The sequence below is a fragment of the Lepidochelys kempii genome, chromosome 9 (genome assembly GCF_965140265.1).
Source record: "Lepidochelys kempii isolate rLepKem1 chromosome 9, rLepKem1.hap2, whole genome shotgun sequence".
Classification (NCBI taxonomy): domain Eukaryota; kingdom Metazoa; phylum Chordata; order Testudines; family Cheloniidae; genus Lepidochelys; species Lepidochelys kempii.
The window spans coordinates 6,185,603-6,208,919 of record NC_133264.1 but is presented as its reverse complement, the minus strand read 5'-3'; the positions used below and the strand labels follow the sequence as shown (position 1 = coordinate 6,208,919).

At 45.0% G+C, this 23,317-nt stretch overlaps 1 protein-coding gene across 1 annotated transcript in view; it reads right to left on the bottom strand.

The window, feature by feature from the left end:
- Positions 1–407: 407 nt before the first annotated feature.
- Positions 408–23,317, bottom strand: part of PSMD1 (proteasome 26S subunit, non-ATPase 1) — a 126,502-nt gene continuing 103,592 nt past the window's right edge. Inside the window, exons 20-25 of the mRNA XM_073359107.1 lie at positions 17,588–17,757; positions 12,391–12,483; positions 10,434–10,532; positions 7,627–7,773; positions 1,257–1,412; positions 408–625 (exon numbers count right to left, since the gene is read on the bottom strand). Coding sequence (XP_073215208.1) covers positions 1,266–1,412; positions 7,627–7,773; positions 10,434–10,532; positions 12,391–12,483; positions 17,588–17,757 — 656 coding nt within the window. The 3' untranslated portion in view covers positions 408–625; positions 1,257–1,265. The remainder of the gene's footprint in view (positions 626–1,256; positions 1,413–7,626; positions 7,774–10,433; positions 10,533–12,390; positions 12,484–17,587; positions 17,758–23,317) is intronic.

Here is a 23,317-nt window from a genome sequence, read left to right as displayed (position 1 = left end):
TGACCGGTGTAAAGATTACTGCTGTTCTTAAATCAATGAGGGTCAACTTTGCCAATGCCTCTGGGCAGATGCTGGGGAGCAGGGCAAACAAACAAAATCAGTCCGTCGGATTAGCGCCAGGGCTGAATCAGCCTGGGTGTACTGGCATCCCTTGGCATAAACAAGCATAAAAAAAAAGGAGCAATGTGCATGGGTCATTTTTAAAAGGCATCCTTATTGTTCTAGTCTACCATAGGTTAAGGCCTGCCAGCAGCACTGGATACAGCCGGGCACACCTATAAGAGGAAACCCACCTAATATAGGAAGAAGAGGGAGTCAGAGGATGACTCAGAGCCTGTACATTCAAGTGCTGGGAGGCTGATGAATCTTCCCCTCCTTTAGATAAACTGGGACGTCAAAACAAAAGCAAGTTTTCCATCAAGAGGTTTTAATATATTCATTTGAAAACAAAGTTTTGTGAAAGAGTACACTAAACGGCATATATCTCTTCTGCACTCAAACCACAGACCATCAGCATCAGGTCAGCGCAGAGGTGATGCTGCATGCATTGAATGGCAGGTCTCCATAGGAATTTCCTTGTGTGTTTCCAATATCAGACAAAGCATCTTCTTTAGCAGAGCTTGTCCTGGAGACGGAGACCAGAAAGGTAAAAACATTAGCTGAGGCCATCTTCTGCCCAGTCCCAAAAGAGCCCACATTTGTATGCTCCTACAAGCAGCTAAGACCCTCTGGGTCTGGTACTGAAGTCCCAGTGTTCGTGACACACCCAGTTGTTGGCAAGAAACGAGGTATCCCGACTGACCACTAATCCATGCGCATTTTTAACCCTACAATCAGAAACAAGGCAACTGGATTCTGATTTTCATCAGCAAACCAGCATGTCAGCTCAGTTCCACACGTCCCATGCTATTTATGAAGGAGCCTGCAGTTAGATAATGTAATGCCTGGAGTAGGTGGACTTTGGCTCACTCCGTTTAGTTCAGGGATACGGTCACAGAAGCTGAGATTGTGGCTCGTATCCCTCTCTGTGCACAAGCCTGTACTGCTGGGACAAGAAGACTAAGGTTGGAGAGAGGGAGCCTTTCCCTTTCAGCTAAAACTGCCATTGTGAAAAAATCAGCACAATGTACTTCCATCGACACAAAACCACACGACCCCTTAAAAAAAAAAGAGCAAAACGTTTAAACACTGGGTCCTCTGATGGATGGAGTTTTTACTCTACCCATTAATGGAGGAGCTAGAGAACTGCACCATACCTCAGGATCCTAGTCATCAATGTACTCAAAAGGCTCTGGTGGTTCAGGTTCTTGCTCCTCTTCCTCAATCTTCGGGCCATGGGCTGCCACTGGTTCCACCAGCTCCTCCATATCTGCACTGGTGTCCTTCAGAATGATGATGCCACCAATGGAAAGCTAGAAGCCAAGTGCAGAGAATGTGTCAGTGGCTAGAGACATTCAAGAATACCTCTGTCTCGTGTAGGATTGTCCTTGACCTAGGACAGAAACAGGACTCCAAGTCCCCTGGGTTACAATCACCCCATCAGTGTGAATGCTCCACTCAAAGCAAGGGGTGAAAACAGCTTTCCGTGGTTTGTTACAATGAAAGCAAAGTATTCTCCCATTGTACATACCAGTGTCACACCACCAGGGGCAGACAAAATGTAAAGGGACAGGAGGGAAGGGTTAAATACATTGATTTATTAAAATGCGGCACTTGGAAGCTTTAGATTGTCTCAAATGTTTATGAATCAAATTGGAAGCTAGGCGGCTTTACGGCCAGTGTGTTTATGAGTTACTGAAACACTCTGAATAGAGGCATCCAGTCATTCACATTCTAGCCTCATAACAAGGGGAATGGAATAAGTGACCGTGCCTATGGATCTATGGACATGCATATAGCATATGCTTCTGGATAATGTCACGGTGTTGTGCCCCTCTGTGGTTTGGGACTTTGCTACCTTGGAGTGCCTCACTTTCTAGGTAAAAAGAACAGGACGACTTGTGGCACCTTAGAGACTAACCGATTTATTTCAGCATGAGCTTTCGTGAGCTACAGCTCACCTCATTGGATGCATGCAGTGGAAAATACAGAAGATGTTTGTTTTTATACAGACAAATCATGAAAAAATGGGTGTTTATCACTACAAAAGGTTTTCTCTCCCCCCACCCCACTCTCCTGCTGGTAATAGCTTATGTAAAGTGATCACTCTCCTTACAATGTGTATGATAATCAAGATGGGCCATTTCCAGCACAAATCCAGGTTTTCTCATACACATTGTAAGGAGAGTGATCACTTTAGATAAGCTATTACCAACAGGAGAGTGGGTTTGGGGGGGGGGGGGAGAAAACCTGGATTTGTGCTGGAAATGGCCCACCTCTATCACGCGTTCTTACAACTATAATACCCATCTGCTGAAGTGAAGAACCAGATTGACAGAGCCAGAAGAGTACCCAGAAGTCACCTACTACAGGACAGGCCCAACAAAGAAAACAACAGAACGCCACTAGCCGTCACCTTCAGCCCCCAACTAAAACCTCTCCAACACATTATCAAGGATCTACAACCTATCCTGAAGGATGACCCATCACTCTCACAGATCTTGGGAGACAGGCCAGTCCTTGCTTACAGACAGCCCCCCAACTGAAGCAAATACTCACCAGCAACCACACACCACACCACAGAACCACTAACCCAGGAACCTATCCTTGCAACAAAGCCTGTTGCCAACTCTGTCCACACATCTATTCAGGGGACACCATCATAGGGCCTAATCACATCAGCCACACTATCAGAGGCCCGTTCACCTGCACATCCACCGTGATATATGCCATCATGTGCCAGCAATGCCCCTCTGCCATGTACATTGGTCAAACTGGACAGTCTCTACGTAAAAGAATAAAGGGACACAAATCAGACGTCAAGAATTATAACATTCAAAAACCAGTTGGAGAACACTTCAATCTCTCTAGTCACTCGATTACAGACCTAAAAGTGGCAATACTTCAACAAAAAAAACTTCAAAAACAGACTCCAACGAGAGCCTGCTGAATTGGAATTAATTTGCAAACTGATTACAATTAACTTAGGCTTGAATAGAGACTGGGAGTGGATGGGTCATTACACAAAGTAAAACTATTTCCCCATGTTTATCCCCCCCACCCCCACCCACTGTTCCTCAGACGTTCTTGTCAACTGCTGGAAATGGCCCACCTTGATTATCACTACAAAATGGTCGTCCCCCAGCTCTCCTTCTGGTAATAGCTCACCTTAAGTGATCACTCTGGTTACAGTGTGTACGGTAACACCCATTGTTTCATGTTCTCTTTGTATATAAATCTCCCCACTGTATTTTCCACTGAATGCATCTGATGAAGTGGGCTGTCGCTCACGAAAGCTTATGCTCAAATAAATTGGTTAGTCTCTAAGGTGCCACAAGCACTCCTTTTTGCGAATACAGACTAACACGGCTGCTACTTTGAAACCTGAGTTATAACTGGGAGTTTATTGTGTCTAGGTGCCACCCTGTTGGCTGCACTGTATGTTAATGAAATAAACGGCCATTCTAAGCTACCTCTGCTCTTCCATTATCTATCTCTCAGCTTGCTTGAAGGTGACATCTGGATCTGTGGATTTATGTAGTGACTATAATCTGGCACTTTCCATACAGCTTTAAAAATCAAAACACACCAACTGTTTCATGAGATTCAGTCTTTGCAAGACAAACCAGAGTCAGATCTTGGCTCAACCCCTCCCCAGAGACTCTCAGAAGCAGAGCCAAATCTGATCATCAGCGTCCATTGACTGAGAATTCCATTAGCGGAACCTCGTAAGACAAAAGAAGAATGAAGCACAAAACATACAACTTGCCAAAGCTAGCGGCTGCCTGCAGAGGACACTGTGTCGAGGCCTGGCTGGAATTATAGCCTTCCACACATTTGAATTCCAGGGTATAATCAGCATCTCAAAGTGACCTTTTACGAAGGGGCCCCACCAGCAGAAACTTTAAAAACCAGCACTCTGTGTCGACGCTGGGAAGCCACCTTGGTCCCACTGTTCCATCATGGCAAGACACACACTGCTCTGTTCTTTCAGGAAACCACTCGGAGACAGAGCGGATACTCCACTCACTGACTGCCTTTGTACTGGGGGTGGCTTGGCTCCCCAGTGAGGCTTCGGGCCACCGCTGTCCTCAGGGCTCCACCACTCTCTGACTGAGACACCGCGCTGCCCCTAGCCAGGCTGCAGTGCTTCTTCCCGCACATTTCCCTTCTGAAGGGCAGCCACGTCTTTACTCCCATGCTGCGTCAGGCCCAGGGCTTCTCTTCCCCAGGAGCAGACAAAACACACAACTGCACACGTCAGCTGAGTTTAGGGCTGACGACTGTGCGCATATGAACATTTCAATGGCAGAACTGAGCTCGTACTGGGCTGGGCAGCAGCTCTGTCCAGGCTGGGAGGTCAATTGGGCCACCTCCTCGTCTTAGAGATCTGGGACAGAACCACCCCTTCCCAGCTGTGTGAAAGAAGCTGTTCTCAAAGCTTCCACGTGCTGATGAAATACCAGTGAACGCAAGTGTATTAAAAACAAGAACTGATTTTCTGGGCAGGGTATTCATTGCCAGGGTGCACGCTCTCACACACAATTACGAAACAGAGTAGGCCCCATGTTCATCCATTTCTTGCACAATAACAAAAGCCAGCAGAATTTGACTCAGTCCATTTGCAGCCTGACAATGTGTTCATTAGCCTTTCAGTGTACCACAGCGTTTCACAGACTAGCTGGCAAACCCATGGGCTATTAGTAAAAGGTCTTTTCCATCTCCCATTTCCATAATCCGATGCCATTCCCTCTGCATGTTAACAAGAGACCAGGACTTTTTTGAGGTCAGGTGCAGTGGAATAATAAATCTATTCAGTAAATAATAATAAATAATAACAAATCTATCCTCACAAGCGGTCCATTTCCTGGACACTACTGTGCTAATAAGCAACGGTCACAACGACCACCCTATACCGGAAACCTACTGACCACTATACTTACCTACATGGCTCCAGCTTCCATCCAGGACATACCACATGATCCATTGTCTACAGCCAAGCTCTAAGATACAACCGCATTTGCTCCAATCCCTCAGACAGAGACAAACACCTACAAGATCTCTATCAAGCATTCTTAAAACTACAATACCCACCTGCAGAAGTGAAGAAACAGATTGACAGAGCCAGAAGAGTTCCCAGAAGTCACCTACTACAGGACAGGCCCAACAAAGAAAATAACAGAACACCACTAGCCGTCACCTTCAGCCCCCAACTAAAACCTCTCCAGCGCATCGTCAAAGATTTACAACCTATCCTGAGGGACGATCCCTCACGCTCACAGATCTTGGGAGACAGACCAGTCCTCGCTTACAGACAGCCCCCCAACCTGAAGCAAATACTCACCAGCAACCACACAATAAAAACACTAACCCAGGAACCTATCCTTGCAACAAAGCCCAATGCCAACTCTGTCCACATATTTATTCAAGTGACACCACCATAGGACCTGATCACATTAGCCACGCCATCAGGGGCTTGTTCACCTGCACATCTACCAATGTGATATATACCATCATGGTGCCAGCAATGCCCCTCTGCCATGTACGTTGGCCAAACCGGACAGTCTCTATGCAAAAGAATAAATGGACAAAAATCTGACATCAGGAATCATAACATTCAAAAACTGGTAGGAGAACATTTCAACCTCTCTGGCCACTCAGTAAAAGATTTAAGGGTGGCAATTTTGCAACAGAAAAGCTTCAAAAACAGACTCCAAGGAGAAACTGCTGAGTTTGAATTAATATGCAAACTAGATACCGTTAACTTGGGTTTGAATAGAGACTGGGAGTGGCTGGGTCATTACATATTACATATTGAATCTATTTCCACATGTTAAGTATCCTCAGACCTTCCTGTTAACTGTCTAAATGGGCCATCTTGATTATCACTACAAAAGTTTTTTTCTCCTGCTGATAATAGCTCATCTTAACTAATTAGCCTCTCACAGTTTGTATGGTAACTTCCAACTTATCTGTATGTATATATGTTCCATTCTATGCATCCGATGAAGTGAGCTGTAGCCCACGAAAGCTTATGCTCTAATAAATTTGTTAATCTCTAAGGTGCCACAAGTACTCCTGTTCTATTAAGTAAAAACACCATCTATGCACACAATCCACTGCATAGTAATAAAATCCCAGCACAAGTGATAATGAATTTCACAGCATTGACACCCAATCTAGAAGACATTTCAGAGCTATATTAAGATCTAAACTCAGTGAGCACGATGTACTAGGCTGAGCTTCAAGTCCCTTAAATGTATCTGAGAACACTAAAAAACTTGACTGCTGCAGCCCACCAGTGGGATAGCAGTTCTCACAGCTCTGACCTCAGGGACGCTGGCTTGGAATGGAGACCACTGCCCTCTGTTCTAGGCAGAATACAGGCCGCTAGCACTGGGAAAGCAGCCCTTGCAGGCCCAGCCATGAATGACAGCAGCAGCTTTGGGGGAGACAAGAGGAAGGGAAACATACCATCCATTCTTGAAACATCAGCTCCTGGAGAAGGGGCATGAGTGTTGCGAGGCCCTATGTTACACTCCAAATGAGGTTTCTCACTGCCATCCTTAATCATTATGAACTGCCATTTCCCACCACTACAAAGAATCAACTGGACTGACGTAGCCTCCTGTCCATCTGCCACTAGTCCGCTGTGCATCGTGGCCGGGCAGATTTCATTATTCCCGAGCCATCCCTGATATATGGGGCTGTAGACAGTTCTCCACTGGTGGAAATTCCATAGCTCCCCAGGGCAGCTTTTTCCAGCGAAAGTTAAAATTTTCCCTGCTGCAGCGTAGAACCCTTGACTGGCTTTTTTTCCTTACTTAAGGAGAATAAACCGACCCCTACTTGCTGTTTATACCATACGTTTCAAATCTGCAGACCATTCTAGACTGAACATGCCCGCTTCTCAAAAACATTGGCACAAATCTTCATCCCCAAACCTTTTATCTTTATTGCTTGCACTGGAATGCTGTCCAGTCCATCTGCCCTTTCACCTTAGCACCTATGGAGGAGTGCAAGACAGAGAGAGAGTAACGGTAAGCTAACTCCAATTCTCCGGTGACCCTACAAGCTACAGATCCAGGCTTCAGATTGCAGTTACTGCAAATCGTTACACAGTCTTATGATGGTTCAATTCCCCAGTCCCCCATGAGGTTTTTATTAGGTGTCAATGGGCATATCATCAGTTTCTGGGTCAGGATCTCTGAAGAGAGCACAGGGTAAGAGAATGTAAAGTAGCAGCATTAGGGCATTATAAGGGCCTAGAGTAGCTCTGCCTTCCAATAACTACAAATGTGTGAAAGCAATTGAGAAGAGGGACATAAGGAAGTAAAAATGAGACATGGGGATATATCATGTGGCCTCTAAAACACAGTACAGCCATCAGCTGTTATGGTTTTAGTTCTCAGGAGCACACACAGCTGTCCTGTCCACATGCAAGATCCCAGGGCAAAGCACGTCCGCTGGGAACTCTCCAAGTGTGAGAACAGGGTGTTAGGTTTGCACAAGGTAGGTTGCACCCACTGGTTTAAAAGGCTGATATCGGCAGCTCTCTGTCACGGTGAGGACTTTCAGCTGAGCAGGCATGACTCTGGCTGGGTTATCCAGCAGCTGGAAGTTGGGTTCGGGCTCCTTTTTCTTTTCTTTCTCTTCCTTCTTCTCAGTCTCATCCTACAAAACACAAGGCCACCATGGTTTACCTGCAGCCTTCAATCCTCTCACATTTGAGGCTGGGGTCAAACTTCCTACTTGATCCACACAGCATGAGCAGTAACTCAAAAACCTGTTTAAGAGACATTCTCTTAAGATAAAGGAGTCAATCAGGCTAATTCCCCACCACAAAGCACAGTGAATACTTATATAAACCCAAGGCACCTGAATTCCCCCAGAGCAGAACCTTATTGTAAGAGCAATCCAGATTCCAGGGGCACAAGAGTTAAATAAGAGGTTAGAGTGGCCCAGCAAACTTCCACTTTCAATAGCCACTCAATAAAGCCCAGGACTTTTCATACTGCATGTTACAACCTGGCACACAAAAGGTGCCAAATGCAGGTGGGATTTTCCTAGCTATAAAGCTGTCACTGACATCTTATGTCATTGGCAGTCATGGCAACTTGACCAAAATGACTCCATCCTGGTGACTCTTTACAGACGGTTCCAGGTACAATTCTGCTCAATTCCGGATTCAGCAGAGGCTGCAATTTGAGACAGAAGCATTTATGCAGCCTCATGAAAACATTTCAGAGTGTGGGTTACCTTTTCCCTTCTGCTGGTCACAGTTTGACAAGCGGGGAGGAGGTCAGAGACTAACTAGGTACTTCTAGAAAGCAGCTGTGTGATAGGCACCAAATGTAACGTTCAGAGCAGGCACCCCTTGTTACAGCAGAAGGCACCCTCTCAGGTACCAGATTCACGAACAGCAGCAAATTCCAAAGGACTCCAGCAAACCTCATATGAGCTGTATGAGAAAACGGGAAAGCAGAGATGCAGCCAGGACCCTATGTCAGCTCAAACACAACAGGGGGCAGCAGTCTCTCTTTGTCTAGTTGCTTTTCCTTCTCAGACAACTCAGTGTGTCTAGGTCAGCTTTCCACACAGCTGACACACACAGAGCCCTTCTGACTCACTGTAGCCTTTCTTCACTTTCACGTGATTTTAGACCACAGAGCTGTTTGGAGGAAGGCTCATTTGCCTGGCACGTTTTGCTTAGTGTACAGTGCTGTGTGAATAATACAACCCAAAGACTATGTTAATGTTACAGTTGTGCTTTGGAAGGGTCAAGAAACACAAAAGTTAAAGATCCCAACAGCTGCTTTAACTCACGTGCAACTATGTTTCACACAGATAATAGTAGTACACAGCCTGAAAAGTGAATAGAAGTTAATGCGTTAGAAGTTGTCCCGTATATTGTGTGCACGCAATGTGGTCACGCTCACGTTGCCGTAGGCACGTCATTTTAAGTGTGCCACCTTGATGGTACACTGCTGTTTTTCCACATGCCATTTTGTTTTCCATTCGACAGAATAAAGAAGCTGCCCCTAATTCATAACCTCAGCGAGGCCCAAGCAGACTTTGACATAGACACCTCGTTAAGGTGAATGAGGCAAAATGAAACCCAATCTCAGCAGCTGCTGCTGTTTACCTGGAACGAGTTTTCTGCAAAGATGGGTTGTCGGAACATCTATTATTTATATAGTGCTGGGTAAGGGGAGGTATTTGGAAATGGAAAAACAATGGAATTTGAAGAGTACAGAATTTACAAAACTTTGGGAAATGCTGCTAAAGCGATGATGTCACCCCACAAATCCAGAATCTGCAATTCTCCCCCATACCTGCGATCTTTTCACACCCCTGATTTTAAAGCAGATTTTGGGGAGGTTTTTGCTGACTTTCAATATGACAGTTTCTCATGCACAAACTGTTCCAGCAGCAACAACTGCATGTTGGGATATCACAAAAGTAATGTTCTTCATTAGGCTACGTTAAGAATTTTTGCTGCCTGAGTCGTCTCAGAATCAATTCCATCAATCATTTATAATCCAGCTAATTCCATCTCCTTTCCCACAAACTTGCTCCTGAAGATACTCCTCAGTGTGTCCGACTTGCATATAAAGTTTCACGTTCTCAGGCCAGATTGTCAGCTGATGGTAAGTCAGCAGAGCTCCATGGAAGTGACTGTAGCTATGGTAATCTACACCAGCTGAGGACCTTGCCCGCAAAGTTCAGCTATTGTTGGAGGATTGGGGGGTTGGGGGGGTTGCACACTGCAGAAATAAAGTCCAACAATGGTTTAGAATGGAGAAAGTATTTCCCCCCCTCTGATAGATCAGCACGCATGAAAATTATAGGCAGAAAGATAAATATTTTCAGAATGTAATGGGGGTGTGAAAACAGTGGGTTAGAATTTAACTAGCTTGGGAACCTTACCTATAGCAAAAAGAAAAGGAGTACTTGTGGCACCTTAGAGACCAACAAATTTAAGGTGCCACAAGTACCCTTTTCTTTTTGCGGATACAGACTAACACGGCTGTTACTCTGTTACCTATAGCAGTCACCTCCAAGCAACTGTTATAAGAAAGATGGTTAAAAAGTCACCAGTGGTGCACCAAAGAACAGGAATTTTATTACATGTCTTCCACAGCCCCACAATAACCTTGTGCCTGGATAAGTTACTCAATATATTGAATCATGTTAACACGGTTCTGAGAAACTACGGTAATGCAGGTGATGATGGGAACAGAGATGTGTATAGGAGCCAGTGTTCATGTGATACACAGCCCCCCAAACAAAACTCGCTGGAGGACATTTTGATATTTATGGCTTATACCCACCACTTCCATTTTCTCTTCTTCCTTTTTCTCTTTCTCTTTCTCCTTCTCCTTCTCCTTCTTCTTGGCTTTTGCGGTGATGGACAACACAGCAGTAGAAACCTGGACATTTCAACAAAGAAGGCTTTCAGAATGGCTTCAACACTGTACGCAGGGCTCATCTCCCAGCCAGGCAAGCAGACCAAAAGGAGAGTCAGCACTGTGCCAATTTTCAGTTTCACTACCCACCCACTACCTTATAAGCAGCACAAACAGAGGAGCACGCAGAAGACGAAATGGCAAGCAGGAGTGGAAAAGGGTGTTACACAATCAGATCTGGTTAGTTTCTGTAAGTGAAGAGAGGGCAAGCTCCCTAATGTAGAGATTACTCAATGCTGTTTTGTTTTCCCTACTAAGGGATTTCTTTAAATTTGAGGAGTGACAAGGAATTCTTACCACGGGAAAGTTCGCTCCCATGGTTTCAGTGACAAGGCAACATCAAGCCAGAAGAGAGATTCTTGACAATGTCGTAATCCTTTTCACCACTCCTCTACCCCGGCACTACTGTAATCCACAGCTGTTATGGGTAACTGGCACACAATGGCAGACACACTGCAACAGCCCAGGATGTGAAAAGTTTCATCCGAGGAAGAAACAATTGGGCTGATCTTCTCTGAGTGTCCACAGCATCTTTTCAACAATCAGTGTTAGACAACACCACCACCACCACCGGGTCAGCAGGCAGACCCGTGTCAGCCCTGCCCGTCCGTTCCTGCTCCTGGAAAGATTATCTATTCCTCTAAGGTTTTGGTGGAGTCTTAAGGTGCCATATCAAGGTATTCTAAGGGTGGGCCATAATCAGCCACGGGGTTTGAATTTTGGAAAGGGCGGGATATGTCCAGAAGCACCTGCCACTGTGAAATTTCTTATGATATTACTTGCCTTTGTGCACAATCCGGTCCTATTCCAAGGCAAAAACCAGCTGCTTGGTAGTAGTCTATTGCCCTCATTTGGGCTAATTTCTACAGGCTTCTGTTCTCTAAATCCAAGAACCCCTCATTTCTAGTGTTCGGTTTTCTTAAACTGCTTAGCAGTTTTCACCAGATGCCACACACATTAGCAAGACATGCCTGAGTACACACCTCTGCTGCCTCTCTCTGGTGGCTGGCAGGTCTGCTCTGCCTGCTGCAGTCAAGCCACGGATGGTGATGATCAAGTTCTATGGGCACATGAGCTGCCCTCCTTTGTGTGAGGACACCTATCCTGCCAAAGACGACCACCTGAGGCTCAGTTTTCTTACCTGGACGTTACCATTTCTACATTTACCGTTTTGCAGCGCACAGGCCCACAAATTCTACCCATGAATGCTTAATGCCTTGCGTTAGCTGTTGGGACACTTTGGACTTCTGCCCTCAAGGACTGTTATTTATTATGTGTATTACCATTGCACCTAGGAGCCCTAGTCATAATCTCACTGTGCTCAGTGCTGTATGAATACAGAACAAAAAGATGCTACGCGCAAAGGAGCAATATGTACATGGTAAATACGCCTGAAACAGCTCTCCTGCTCATCCGGCTAGTCAAGGAAGGCGCCAGTCAAATCCCAGCACAAAGATTACAAGCGACAGTGAATTCCAGACTCAGCAATAAGAGAGACAGAAAGGTGGTGAGCTCAGTGAATTAAAATCAATGGGCCAATTTTTATGGCCACCCTCACCCATTTCACAAAGCTCATGTGGCAATAAGAAGCGTCCAGGTATGTTGAGTGCAACTGCTATTACAAAGGAAAGAAGTCCGTGAGGAAAAGAATGCTGCTACACGGCCAGAGTTACGTAATATTTACTCTCAGAGATACTAGCAACTGACAATCTTTTCTTCATTCCTAAAGGAATACGTTGCCATGGGCTAATGCTGGGAAGGTTAATGTTCATAGTGGATGAGTCCACAGAGAGTAGAAAAGTCAGCCGATCAGCTTACCAACCTTTTCCTTCTCCTTTTCCTTTGGTACCTCCAGAGGGGCAGGATATGCAAAGGTAGAGGGCTTGCAGTTGGATTTGTACTGGACTTTTGGCATCTAAAAAAAAATACAGACTTTTGAAAGAATTGTTACAGGAAAGTAAAGGGAAAGAACCAAACAGCAGAATAGCTGCCTTGGTTGCCTTTTCCTCCTTACAAAGTTAAACACAAATCATCTAAAGTACAAAAGCTTCCCTTTTCCCCCTCCGGAAGCTGAGAAGCTGCCATCCGTGGCAAATGTTCAGCTGTAACATCGTTATTCAATTATGATATAATTCAACTCTGGTAGGGCATTTTCTGCTTCTCCAGCTTACTGCACACTATGCACATCCAGCTGTTTCTTCATTGTTATGATGCTGTCATGGTTTAGCTGTGGCTGTCTTTTGCACAAAACTGGCCTTAAGACCTAAAACAGGATCAGCTTTATCTGCGCACAGCAGACTAGACCACGCATCTTCCACCATTCACTTTTTCCAAGACAGCAGTACAAGTTTCACTGGTTTCACATTACATTACGCTCCCCCGGTCGGATACGGCCAGACAGCTTTCTTCTATCTATCCATCCAAATATTTATACTGCACTCACCACCACTGTATCTAAGCTGCTTTTCCTTCCCAACACATCTCTTCAGCGTCAGAACAGGTAAGAGTTGGCAGAGGCCAAATGAAAGAGCATTGAAAGCTATATGACCTACAAGGTTTGAGCCAGTAAAATTGAGTTGCTCAACTTACATGAAAAATGTTGTGCACCTTAAAAAATAATCACAAGGAATTAGAGCACAATTAGAGCTGAGAGCCCCAGAAAGCCGAGGGAGGAACGATGGCTGTGTGGTTGTGGCACCGGATGTGGATTCAGGAGATCTGGGATCAAATCCCAGTACTGCCACCAATTCCCTGGGCGCCCACTGTTAGTATTTGAGAGGTGGTCTGATATTACCACTGTGACGTTGCACTCTGTATGATTTTATGAAAATATGCTAATGAGTGTGAATATAATGGAACTGGAATATGCTTCACGCAAAAGGTCTCTTGTAAGGTATCATTACAAAGCTTATAAATCTACTGAGCGTGGTCATCCTATTTGTATAAATGTATCACTCTTGTACCTGAAACTAGAAATATGAAATATAACTCTGAGGTCCTATTGTAGTTGTGCAACATGTGGGCCATTAATGGTGGTTTGGAATCTTGATGGCTCCTATCAGCCAGGACAACTGACTGTGGATGGCTCTGTTTGCAGGCAGGCCTTGCTGTGAGTCAGCCTGGGAGGAATGAGGGCTTGAGGTCTTACAGTGACATGTGATCATGTCACCTGCTACTGGAATCCATCTTTAACCTGGTACTTTTCCATTTAGAAGGAGGGGTGGGAACCCAGAGACACAAAAGAGTCCCGCCTTGTGCCAAAGCTATATAAGGCGGTAGAACAGAACAAAAGGGACTACAGTCATGAGAAATCCCTTAGCTATCACCTGAGCTGGAACAAGGGCTGTACCAGGGGAAAGAATTGTGCCCACACCAGGAAGGCATCCAGTCTGTGACAGAAGCTTATTGAAACATCTCTGAGGGTGAGATTTTATCTGTATTCAGCTTTCCTACTGTATTAGACTTGGGTTTTTTATTTTATTTTGTATGGTAATTCACTTTGTTCTGTCTGTTACTTTTGGAACCACTTAAATCCTACTTTTTGTATTTAATAAAATCACTTTTTACTCATTAATTAACCCAGAGTATGTATTAATCCGGGGGGGGGGGGGGGGGCAACTGTATATCTCTCTCTATCAGTGTTATAGAAGGTGAACAATTTATGAGTTTGCCCTGTATAAGCTTTATAAAGGGTAAAACGGATTTATTTGGGGTTTGGATCCCATTGGGAGTCGGGCATCTGAGTGTTAGAAACAGGAACACTTCTTGAGCTGTTTTCAGTTAAGCCTGCAGCGTTTAGGGGACATGGGTCAGACCTGGGTCTGGGTTTGCGGCAGGGTAGCGTATCTGGCTCAAACCAGGCAGGGCACTGACGTCCCAAGCTGCCAGGGGAAACAGGCTCATGGGTAGTCTCAGCACATCAGGTGGCAGTTCCCAAGGGGGTTTCTGTGATCCAACCCATCACAACGGCAATGGGGAGCTTACACAGAAATGGCCTTTTGAACCAAGCTCCTTTCAGACTAACTGAGACATCACTCGTTAGCTGCACACAGAAGGGTGCCATCATTTAACACTAACATACACAGAACGGGAGAGCATTCCGGAGTCGCAGTCCCTTGGCACAGACAGCTCTGCTCTGACGTTATGCCGGGTGATGGCAAACAGCTGTAGCCCTGTAACTTGGACCAGTCCTGCTGACTGCTTTGAAGGTAAAAACTGTAATCCTGAATTTAACCCATATTACACAGGGAGCCAGTGCAGAGCAGGGGGGTGACAGCTTCTCAGAGCCCTGTACTGCTTTATTTGGAACCTTAAAAAAAAACAACAGCTGCTGGTTTCATTCTTTGGCGGAGAGAGTTACATTAGCCAACCCAGGGGGATGGATTCAGGGGTCACTGAGGCTAAGTCTGATCCTCACAGGAGGGGGCAGAGTAGACAGAAAGAGAGCTTCCCATGACTGTAGCTATTTGGAATCCAGATGTGGTGAGAAGTCCAGAGCTCACCATGGCCGATGGCTGCTCTCACGCTTGGAGGCCCTTGATGGAGGCGGATGCCATGGAGGCAGTGAATTCTTCAAAGTGCTTCTCTCTCTCCCCGCCAAAGTCACCTTAGCTGTTCCTGGAGGAAGTTGCTGATCTCAGCCAGGTCCCAGCCCAGCTGGGATACAGCGCTCTATGGGTGAGTGAAGGTGACGGAACTGGGTTCAGTCTGGGCATTGCTGGCGTTCCAGTCTATGCTGTTCCACAATCTCCTCTGGTCGTTTTACGTAACTATGGAACAGGATGAGGGAGAAAGTGGATCCATGTGGGACTCCCCAGGGAGGCTGGAGGCTGAAGACCAGGAGCCCCTCATGAGTCTCTGGGTATGATCGGGTGATATTGAGTTGAGTTGGAGATGTAGTTAATTAACAGTGGAACTTGAACTGGTCCCACTCTGGAGGCTGAAGACCAGGAGCCCCTCATGAGTCTCTGGGTATGATCAGGGAAGAATGATAGGGTGATATTGAATTGAGTTGGAGATGTAGTTAATTAACAGTGGAACTTGAACTGGTCCCTTCATAAATGTGGGGTCTTAGCCAGGGCTTAAATTCTCTTGAAATATTTTCTGAAGCCCCCCATGCCCTCTCCATTTTCTGCCTACCAGACCCGGGGGGGAAGGAGTGGAGCTTGGGGCTTCTGCCCTGTGGTGGGGCTAGGGGTTTCTGCTAGGTGCTGTGACTCCAGCCCTGTGCAGCCCCACGGACATCCTGGAACTGGCTCACGGGCCCCCAGAGCCATGAAAATATTACCAGAGCTGGGCTCCAGACAGTTCTAGCTGAATTTAAATCCTGGTCTTAGCACAATTTTCACTGTAACAACAAACAAGAACTACAGGACTTGGGCACTGTTACTATATCAGCAGTGCAACAAGCGTGTTCCCCAATCCCTTCAGTGTTAACGGAAGAGTCAAATAAATACTTTGCTGAGGGGAGGATAGCCCTCGAAGTGCTACAATGTAGGGAGAGGAATTAGCTGACCAATTGGTCCTTTCACTACTTTTATACCTCGGAATCCAGAAAGCGTGTCCTATTTCTAGCCTCACTCCTGAATCCTCATGGGCATAGTTTGACAGTTTGGTGGGTTTAGAATCTACCAATATTTTAATGAAGCTAGTGCCATTTGATGAGAGACTCTGAAATTGCAAGGTTTCATCTCCCTGTAGTGAAATGTACACAGTGCAGGAAAGAAAACCAGATAACCAATACAATACGCCAGTGCACATAAATAAGCCTGCAAAAGATTGCTGTGCACGATCGGGCTTTTCCAGCACAAAGAGGGAGACTGCAGAACATTCGGGCTTCCATCACTCTAGATTCTGACTCAACTCAAACTGCCGATTTACCAATGACTTTCACTAGTGTCAGAGTGAAATATTGGCTCCTCTCATTCCACGTTTTAGGCATATTTTTCAAACCCAGAGACTGAAGCATCACATCCTTAGCCAGGAGGCACTAGGCTTTCTGTAATGGAAAGCTTTAAAGTGTAACCTTTTGAAGGGCTTACCTGATGCAATCTTTAATACTCAGATCTCTACCCACAGGGACTGCATGATTCAAATCCCACCAGTCACCCACAGTAATATCAGCCCTGTCTACGCTAAGGCTCAAACAAAATTGAGGCACTACGATTAATATTAGCTTTTCACACTCTTCCAGCTACAGTTTCTAGCATACTTTAGCTAGCTACAGTGGATGAGGTCAAAATATGTTTAAAGCCATCTCCTAGCCTATCCTATATTACAGCCCATGAAGAGGTCTTAAAGCACCATTACCAAGGCACACTATAGTGTTTCAATGGGCACAGTGCAGTCAATGCATCTTTGGAACTCTTTCCTCAAACAACTGGACTCCTTCAGAGATTTACAATAGGGGCTGTATTCATATCCCCCCCACACTGTAACATCCATGATTTCTCTATCTCCTCCCAAGAAGGCAAGGTTATATAATAAGCAGCTAGGACATGATGGCCAGGCAAACTGTTAGAAGCTGGTTCAACAGGAACAGAGTTTAAAAAGAGTTCCCAAACTTGGATGGTGCCCAAAGCTCTGCCAGGCTGACCTCCACAGATTCTCTGCAGATGAGCTGACAGCATTCAGAATGAAAAGGGGGTAAACCAGAAAGCTAATGCAGAGGCCAGACACAATGGTACTGGTACAACGTAAGGACCCCAGGAAGTTAAAACTTACAGACTGAATTCCCTTGGCGATGAAAAGAAAATGGTTAGGAAAGGCCTTGCTCTCTTTGTGCCAGCAACTCATAATGTACCAGCAATTCATCATAAACATTCAGATATTGATACTCGTCAGCACCATGCAGAACACATGATTCTTGTGCTGTTTGTAGTAAGATTCCCTTCATGAACAAACTCGCAGAAAGCTAATGATTGGTGCTTATGATGGAAAACATTATGGAACGGCAGGCAGTTGTCATCCAGCTATTTCATCTCTCATCAGACTACTGTATCAACCATGGAAGCACATACCTTAAGGTCCTTGTTAAGGCCAATGACACAGGTTGGGGTGTAAGCCAATGACAAGAAGTGTGACAGGGGGAACCAGAACCAGAACTGAGTGAAGACCAGTACCCCCACCACTGAAGGCATGTGAGTATGTCCTGTCCTTGACTGCAGCGAGATAGTTACATTATGGCCACCTGAGGAGAAGGGGAGAATCACAAACAGAGTCAGTTAAGAGAGGGCAGCCAGTCCGCTTCTCAGCGCTGCTCAACACAGACACTTCAATGAGCTGCCTCTGAAACAACTGCCAGGAAGACAGCTATAGCAGAAACTAAACCACAGTGTCCTCAACACTCAACTTGAAGAGCAAACCCTCTGGGACGCAGTTCCCCTATTAGTTCAGCTTCTGGTCTCAGGTTATGCACCACCGCCTGTGGCAATGGAATTTACAGTGGTGCTTTGGGCAGCTAGTTATTGTCCCAACATGGAACCAGTGGAGAGACAACCCCTCCCTGCCCCCAGCAAATGAATTTTGTCAAGAGGGCATCGAGACAATAACACTTCAATTGTGGTATGGACAGCGGAAGGGTCAGCGCATGAGCAAACAGCCAGACCTGTGGTACTGCCAATTTCACCATGCAAATCACCGACAGATCACAGGAAACACAGACTGTGCATCTGGTTTTCTATGATATTCATTTAATAGGACTGTTCTTACAATGCTAAGGCTTATGCCCTGAACTGCTATTGTCCTACAGATGAAATACGCCTATGCTTTTATTCATCCTAGTAGAAAAAAATGTAAACAGCAGCAACTTCGACAGTAATTTCTAGAGGTTATCAATCTAAGCAGCAAAGAGACAAGCTTGTGCAAGCTTTGCAATAGAATTAAATCTCTGTCAGACAACGAAGTCTTTAGCTTTGTACTAGCAAAGCAGAGACCAAAACAACTTAACATGTTGACGAAGTGCAGAAACACTCAGCTAGAAACTGAACTGGAAGGCAAGGGCTGCGGGCAAAGAGCGAAAGTGTAAATCTGATTTTCAGTCCTCTGATGGGTTTAGCAGACTGAGTTGAAGAGGGCAACAGGCAAGTCCATTACCGCTGACGAGGCCAGGTGCAGAGAGGCTAATTGTGTTAAAATACAATCAAGCACTCATTCCGAGTGCAGTGCAATTTATAACAGATTCCCAGACCCAGATCAGCATTCCTCTGCCCTGCATAAAATAAGTAGCCACCTGAAGTGGAGCTGCTCAGTGCTGCTGCTGCCAGAGTTTGGGAGATGCACCAAGAAACAAAGGATAATGAGATCAATTTTTGCTAATATGCTAGCTGATTAAAATCAGATCTGCTGCTTATGATCAAGCTGGGAAAACCATTGTTTAAAACACACACAAAGAAAGGAAAAGGATTCTTGCATTGTGCCATCCCAATGCTCTGCACACCCACTTTCTCTGGGGCTTTCCTGTTGTCACCACAAGATTTCACACTCATTCCTTTGCCTTCTGAAAGAAGGCAATGCGGTGCTGTTTTCTTACTGAGGAAAGAGAAGGACGCCATCTCATCTTACAAACATCTCCTATGTGCTCCACCCACTGCTCTCTTGCAGTTCCCCTCTTTTTGGTTTATTGTTATCAATTATTTGTACTGCAGTAGCAGCTAGACACTCTATTCAGAGATCAGGACCCCACTGCAGTAAGCACTGTACAAGCACAAACATACTCCCTGCAAATAAAGACATTGCACGTTCCTGGTTTCTAGCCTTTTCTCCCTTTGTACGTTTAAGCTTTTAGTTTACTGTGTTACTATCTATATGATCATAAGATAGACTGTGAAAAGCAACCAACTGCACATTGCTGAAGCAACTTTAATCTTGTTTTATTCTAACTACTGGAATTTTATTTTCCAACCTTTTATTTTTAACCTTCAGAATTATATTATCCACTCCTTGGAATTTCCTGGCTGAGTGACAGATCTCAGAGATACGTTCATGCCATTTTCTCTGCTCTCCATAAATGCACACTCAACATTCACATCCACATCGGTTTTGTGGGGGAGCAGGAAAGATGGAAGGACCTTGTGTTGCATAACAGTTATTGCCTTAACAATTAAGCAGCAGCACCAACAGGCTCAGAAGAGAGACATTCCAGGCCAGAGATGATGCCTCTAATGAGGTCTTAAAGGAGATTAAACATGGAGAATCTTCAGGGCTCCTAAGATAACCATAAGATTCACCCCCCACACCTATATTGCTACTGACACAAAGTCTGTTGGACCTACAGTGTGTAACCCTAAAGTTACCAGGATCTGCTATGCTAGATTTTATATGGACTCATAACAGCAAAGAACACAAACTAGGTTATGCTGTTATATACCCCAGTGAATTCAGTCCTTAAGTGGCTGTGCTGCAAGCATCTAAGGGCTTGTCTACAGTTACCGGAAGCGACTGATGCATCGGCGGTCGATTTAGCGGGTCAAGACCCACTAAATCGACCGCCGATCGCTCTCCCGTCGACTCCAGGATCAAGAAGAGTAAGGGGAGTCGATGGGAAACACTCTCCCATCAAGATGTGTAGCGTGGACCCCACGGTAAGTAGATCTAAGCTATGTCAATTTGAGCTACGCTTTTCATGTAATCCAAATTGCGAAGCTTAGATCGACTTTTCCCTTTAGTGTAGACAAGGTCTAACTTCCATGATTTCCTCCCACCCAGTTGTAAGTTTGTCTGATGGGACAAATCCCTTGCTGAAGACACTGTGAGAGCATGGCCCAGTGCAACACGATGGTGTTCAGCTCATCATTACTGGGTCACATCAACATACAACAGTGTGATGGTACTTCACAGCCCCTGGAAAAAAATGCCCAAAGGCTCCCCCAACACTACCATGCTGATTATTTTTTAAATCAGCAGAGGCACATAGCTTACTTCACCTAGGACAGCACGAAGACCACCTGTGCTATATTTCCAGAGCAGAAAGGTCAATATTTCATCCAATAAACCACCAAGCCTCTGGCAGAGTCAATGTCAACTTGTGTCCGCGAGGTGATTCGCATATGCAATAGAACACAAAAGACAGCACTCATCTAGCAGGCAAAAGTATTAATGTACATAATGGCTTATGTTTCTAATAGCTAGAGTTACTGATGGAAGGTATGATTTTAAATTGGAACTCTGTAAACAGAGGCGGGCAAGGATGGGAGAAAGGAGCAGTGCTTTTTCCGTGTCTCATAGGAGTTGAAAGCAACACTGAATTGGAGGTATATGAGGGAACCCCTCTGTGCAGCTGAATGTATTCTTGCAAGAAATCAAAAGAGTTTAGGATTTGAAACAGGAAAAACATTTCCTGACAGATCTATGTTTACTGGGGTAACAATACTGAGGTGGACTTACAAGCACAAATCCAAAGTGAGCTCTTCCCTAAGTAATTTGGAAGGAAACTTCTTACCTCGCCCTCCTAAGAGGTCTTCCTAGCATCACAACCACACCAAAAATCCATGATGGCTTGGTCGCACCTGCCCTTACCCCTGTGGATTTTAACTTCTTCTTAGCCATTCCTTATTAGTTAAGCTTCAATTCTGAGCTCTGTGCTACCCAGTATAGGACATAAAACCAAGATGGTACCTGGTGCAAGGAGCTCACAATCCAAAAGACAAAAGGACCCATTCAACTATCTTTGGCGCACTCCTTATCCACCCACCTCCACCACACTCTTGACTGAGAGGGAAGATAATCCCCACTAAAACAGGGCCCTGCAAAGGGCAGTGCACTGTCCTGCACTTGACTTGTTTAAAGTCTCGGTACTTTACTTCTGTTTGTATTTTCCTGTTAGAATGCAACTGTATTTTTCTCCCTTTGCATTTAGTTAACACAGATGTCTTTTGTTTCTTCAGTAGAAACTGAAATTAACTTGGTTGTGTTCTCACAGCCTCAGGATTGCCAGTGCTGTCAATTTTAACTCAGGAGCAATTTAGTTAGCAGCTGCTCCTGAGCCAACCACTGGAGCAGAAAATGCATTTTGGGGGCAGTACATAAATGCTGGCTTATCGACCTTGGCTGGTGTTTCCTTCTCACTTGTAGAGAGGGGAAGATTTAAAACCAGGATAGATACTTAGAGCACAGAGGATCTCTTGAAGTAGGTTAAACTGTGAGGTCTAAAAGAGATCACAAGTTCACTCCTAGAGCTTTAACCTACTAATACATACTTTTTCAGATACGGTCTGTCAATTTGGGAAGGGACAGAGAAAGAACCCTTGTCAGCTAAGGACAAGAGAGGAAAAGACTACACAAGCTTAGGAGTTTCGGGAGAAAACCCAGTTAACATTAAAAAAAAAACCCTGTACACTGAAACTAACAAGGCAAGTCTCTAGCGAAATGCAGCTGCTTAGGCCTAACAATTAAACACTGACCAAGTTCTTTATTTCCACTTCAACAGAACCCCCCTCATGCGACACCACAAGTCTAATGACTACATCATTGTGGGAGCAAAAAAATGTGACAGCTCTCCCCAACTCTCTGAAAATGCTGCCCTCTGTATTAAAGCCCTGTCGCTGGGATAGAATTGCTCCCCTTTTCCTTCCCATAAAGGATTACAAGTTCAACTGCACCAGCTACGGCAGATGACACTAAGCTTCTCTGCCTGTAACAGTGAGTCAAGTTTCAGCCTCTGCCACTCCCTGCCTCAGAGAAGCATTTCTAGTAGAGCAGCGAAGATCAAGGGAATTCAGGGATTAATTTATGTTCTTTTTGAAGAGTCTCCGGTGAATGAGGTAGCAGGTTATGAAAATTTTAGTCCATGGCTTTCTTTGAATTCACACACACATTGAGAGTATTCAAATGGAGACGTCCAAGACTGAGGAAGCTATCCAGCTAGAGAGGACTTCTGTTATGCTACTGGGGGAGGATGATATGGCTCTGGGAGGTCATAGTGGATCACAAACTAAATATGAGTAAACAGTAGAACACTGTTGCAAAAAAAAAGAACAAAAAAACAACAACAATCATTATTCTGGATGTATTAGCAGGAGTGTTTTAAGGAAGACACAAGTAGTAATTCTTCCACTCTACTCCGCGGTGATTAGGCCTCAGCTTGAGTATTGTGTCCAGTTCTAGATGCCACATTTCAGGAAGGATGTGGACAAATTGGAGAAAGTCCAGAGAAGAACAATAAAAATGATTAAAGATCAAGAAAACATGACCTCTGAGGGAAGATTAGAAAAAAATGGGTTCGTTCAGTCTGGAGAAGAGAAGACAGAGGGGACATGAGAACAGTTTTCAAGTACATAAAAGGTTGTTACAAGGAGGAGGGAGAAAAATTGTTTTTCTTAACCTCTGAGGATAGGACAAGAAGCAGTGGGCTTAAATTGCAGCAAGAACGGTTTAGGTTAGTCAGGAAGTTTCTCCTAATGTCCATCACAGTGGTTAAGCACTGGAATAAATTGCCTAGGGAGGTTGTGGAATCTCCATCATTGGAGATTTTTAAGAGCAGGTTAGACAAACACCTGTCAGGGATGGTCTAGATAATACTTAGCCCTGCTATGAGTGCAGGGGACTGGACTAGATGACCTCTCGAGGTCCCTTCCAGTCCTACGATTACTTCATACACTCTCCCCCTCTCTTCACACACACACACACACACACACACACACCCTACCTCTCTCTCTCTCTCTTCCAAGCTGCTGTATGATAAATGAATAAGATGGAAACAAGATTTTACCTGAATTTTTTAACTCGATACTGACAGAGATAAAGCTCAAAGC